Source organism: Lathyrus oleraceus, chromosome 5 (assembly GCF_024323335.1).
Source record: "Lathyrus oleraceus cultivar Zhongwan6 chromosome 5, CAAS_Psat_ZW6_1.0, whole genome shotgun sequence".
Lineage (NCBI taxonomy): Eukaryota > Viridiplantae > Streptophyta > Magnoliopsida > Fabales > Fabaceae > Lathyrus > Lathyrus oleraceus.
Genome location: NC_066583.1, coordinates 559,865,787 through 559,869,879, shown reverse-complemented (window position 1 = coordinate 559,869,879; position 4,093 = coordinate 559,865,787). Strand labels below are relative to the sequence as shown.

The 4,093-nt window shown below is 34.1% G+C and overlaps 1 protein-coding gene across 2 annotated transcripts; it reads left to right on the top strand.

The window, feature by feature from the left end:
• The first annotated feature begins 628 nt into the window (after positions 1–628).
• LOC127086400 (uncharacterized) lies at positions 629–3,045 on the top strand. 2 transcript variants are annotated; one of them, XM_051027157.1, is made up of 3 exons: positions 629–645; positions 1,777–2,003; positions 2,108–3,045. In XM_051027157.1, exons 1-3 carry the CDS (start codon positions 629–631, stop codon positions 2,896–2,898), a joined length of 1,035 nt encoding a protein of 344 aa, XP_050883114.1. In that variant the 3' UTR covers positions 2,899–3,045. The 2 variants fall into 2 exon arrangements, with proteins under 2 accessions (XP_050883114.1, XP_050883115.1); XM_051027158.1 differs by lacking the exon at positions 629–645 and having other exon boundaries at positions 1,653–2,003.
• Positions 3,046–4,093: the final 1,048 nt, after the last annotated feature.

Genomic DNA, 4,093 nt, shown 5'->3' with positions numbered 1-4,093 from the left:
CCCAAAATATGTAACTTTGAATTCCTCATCGTACCTGAGGATAAGTAGGATTAAGACTCACAATCTTGTCAAGCACCCTAATAAAAAAACTTTTTTTTTGCGTTTGTTTCTTTTTCCTTTTTAAAATTTTAATGACTCGAAGAAAGCAAATATACAAAAGCTAACACTTATTTGCGAAACTAACTAAATAGTTTTTGTTGAGCACAATGGATGTGAGAGGTGCTAATACACTTCCCTCATATAATGGACTCCCGAATCCGAATTTGATTGTGACGACCATTTTCTTTTTTTCTTTAAGAGTTTTATCGATATTTTCCCATTTTTTTTGGAATAAATAAACTTCGGTGGCGACTTTGTTGTTATTTCGAGCATTCGTTACGACCGTGTATTTTTTGCACCGCGACAAATAATCTCAAGCAATAATAATCTCTCAACTAATGTAATAGAAAAAGTAGCATAACAAGAAAAAGAATATGATAAAAGATGAGAATCAACACACAACAAATTATTTATCTAGTTCGATCCAAAATGATCTATTATAGAAAAGAAATTAACTATTTGATCCTTTATCAATCAAGAGTCTCAACAAGAGATTACAAAATAAGAGATTACAAATGAATCACGAAAAATGAGCTTCACAAGTTCGCAAAAACTTTCTTTAATTTTTAATTATATGTGACTCATACTTTCATTATATGAATCACTCATTTCCAAAAAGTTTTAGAAGTGTTTATAAATCCTTAGTTAACCTCAAATGATCTTTCAATTTTTATGATTAGAAATCTTTAGGAACCCCTCCCACAGTCTCTTTAAGTTTCTCTAACTAGAAAACCTTCACCCATTGCAAAAAAAAATTATTAAAAAAATATATTTAAGAATGAAAGATTTTAAATTAAAAACACTTAATGTTTCTCTAAAATGCTTAGTGTTTTCTCCAAATTACCTAACATTTCTGTAAAACACGTATAATATTTGGAAAAAAAATTCAACTTTTTATTTTAAGACAAAAATTTCACAATTTTTTTTACCTTATATTATTATTATTATTTTTTTTAATTTTCTCTGCATCGATTTTTTTTCAACCTGAGGTAAATATCTTTATAAGTGTTTTTTAAGTTTAAAGTTTTCATACCTTTAACTTAATTTTATAAAAAAAATACTCCAAATTGATCCATTAACTTATAAAAAAAATACTCCAAATTGATGTATAGTTAAAATATCTTGTAATCAGATTTTCTTTATATTTGAACTGATTCCTTATTACTCAAACCCTTTTTTCACTCAAACTTAGAGAGGAAACACAGCACATCCTTTGCTTCTTCTAAAACTTACAAGTGACTCAAAGTTACAAAATCGGATTTTGGTCCACAAATCCAACACGCTTCGTCTGTCCTAACGTAACAATGAAAGCGTTAATTAACACATAAGTTTGAATATGTATTGATAGGAAATTTACATGCTCAATTATACTGTTACACTTGCACTTTATTTTCTCATAGTCTCATGGTTGAACATGAATAAATTAGTAAAAGTCAATAACAATCTCTCTGTATATAAGCTGTTCATAATGTCAACTTCCTTTACCTCTTTCTATATTGTAAATGTTTTGACAATTCCAAAGATGCCACAAAGAATTCCAGCAATTCATCCTACTCATGTTCATGTTAAAATCAATAGAAAAATAACCACTTGGTGAGTTTTCTATAATAAGGAGAGTTCACATTGATCTCTCATTGTATCTAACAAAGAAAGGAGATTCATCATGAAAGTGTTGAGCAAAAAATGCTTAATATTTGTTCTGTTATTATCAGTATATGTATCATCATGTGTGAGTGTGATGCAGACTAACGTGGAATCTCAGACATGCACAACACGTAGGAGTCCTTGTTTTCTTAAGAAACTACCGTGTCCTGCTCAATGTCCTTCAAAATCACCAGCTAACCCAAGAGACAAAGTTTGCTATCTTGATTGTGATTCTCCTGTCTGCAAAACTCAATGCAAGAGTAAGATTTTTTGTATTCAAATACATGATACATAAGCATATAAGTTATTGATGTTAGAGTGTATATAACAAGTGCTCATTATATGTTGGATTGGATGTGATCAGGTCGAAAACCAAATTGTAACGGCCGCGGATCTGCATGCTTGGACCCTCGGTTCGTTGGCGCGGATGGCATTGTTTTCTACTTTCATGGAAGGAGGAATGAACATTTCACCTTGGTATCTGATGTCAACCTTCAAATCAATGCTCGTTTTATCGGCCTTAGGCCGAAAGGGAGACTGAGGGATTATACTTGGATTCAAGCATTAGGAGTTCTCTTTGATTCTCACAACTTTTCTGTTGAGGCCACTCCATCAACAATTTGGGATGATGAAGTTGACCATTTGAAACTCTCGTATGAAGGAGAGGAGCTTGTAATTCCAGAAGGTCACCTCTCTACATGGCATTCTGTGGAAAATCAGCTCAGAGTCGAGCGGATATCGAACGAGAACGGTGTAATGGTTACAATCCCTGGAGTTGTTGAAATATCTGTCAATGTGGTGCCTGTGACCAAGGAGGACAGTAGAATCCATAACTATCAGATTCCTGATGATGATTGTTTTCCTCATTTGGAGGTACAGTTTAAATTCTACGGTTTATCGTCCAAAGTTGAAGGTGTTCTTGGTAGGACTTATCAGCCAGATTTTCAAAATCCGGCAAAGCCAGGCGTGGTAATGCCGGTAGTTGGAGGGGAAGACAAGTATAGAACCACTTCGCTTGTTTCTGCAGATTGTCTGGCTTGTATATTCTCTTCTGGTAAAGATTCTGAGCAGGAAAGATTGGAGGTTATTGAATCTAGTATGATGGACTGCACTGGTGGTGCCAGCAGTGGTAATGGTATAGTTTGCAGAAGATAAATTTGGTAGTTTTTTCCATTGTTTTCCTTTAATAATTGAACATATTCTAAGAATAAGTATATGTGATATACTCAGTAGCTAAAAGTTAATGTCTTGTAGCCATATTATCTGATGAATAAGAAGTATAATAATTTGTTTGTTTATAAATGATTGAATATTGTGATGATTATATGGAAGTTTTTTTTTAATAAGAAAAAAGATAAAGTTTGTTAATCAGTAGATAAAGACATACGTTATGCATGTCATAAGGTCAGTCAATGACAAAGTTATAGGAGGTGAACAATCTTAATTCAACAAAAGTGTATTGAAAGATGAGTTATTGATGTTGAATAAACTTAATGTTAGAATTAATGGGTTTTTAATAATAAGTTAATAGAGAGAATTGGAGGGTCAAGAGACAGTGGGAAAATTAAGAGTATTTACTATTTATCTTAATTAGTAGAATAGCTAAAGTTTTCTGTATGTATAAAGGTCCAAAATTGCATTCTAATAAAATACAGAAGTTTACAAACAAAATCGTTTCTTCTGACAAATTGGCATCAGAGCTAATGGCAAATATGATGAATCAAATGCCGTTACCACGGCTAACGAAGTTGAATTACGAAAACTGGAGTATCCAGATGAAAGCTCTTCTCGGATCTCTAGACGCGTGGGAGGTGATCAAAGATGGGTTTGAAGAACCAACAGATGTTGAGGGATATACGGCAGCTCAAAACAAGGCGTTGAAAGAGACGCGATCGAAGGATAAAACGGCACTTTACATACTGTTTAGGGCTGTTGATGAATCGGGCTTCGAAAAGATTGCCGGTTCGACTACGTCGAAAGAAGCGTGGGACACACTGGAGAAAGTGTTCAAAGGAGCAGATCGAGTAAAGCAAGTTCGACTCCAAACACTTCGTGGCGAATTGGAGAGGATGCAGATGAAGGAGTCAGAAAATGTATCTGACTACATCACGCGTACAAAAAGTGGTGAACCAACTCAGCAGAAATGGCGAAACAGTAACTGATGCACGAGTTGTCGAAAAGATTTTGAGATCTTTAACAGATAAGTTTGAGAATATTGTGTGTGCAATAGAAGAGTCGAAGGACCTTTCGACGCTCGCAGTCGAAGAGCTCGCAGGTTCCCTCGAAGCACACGAACAACGTAAGATGAAAAAGAAGGAAGAAGGAATAGAGGACGCAAATCAAACCAAGG

Coding starts and splice junctions, on each gene's coding strand:
- LOC127086400 (XM_051027157.1), top strand. Junction 2,004..2,107: donor CTGCAAAACTCAATGCAAGA/GTAAGATTTTTT, acceptor GGATGTGATCAG/GTCGAAAACCAAATTGTAAC.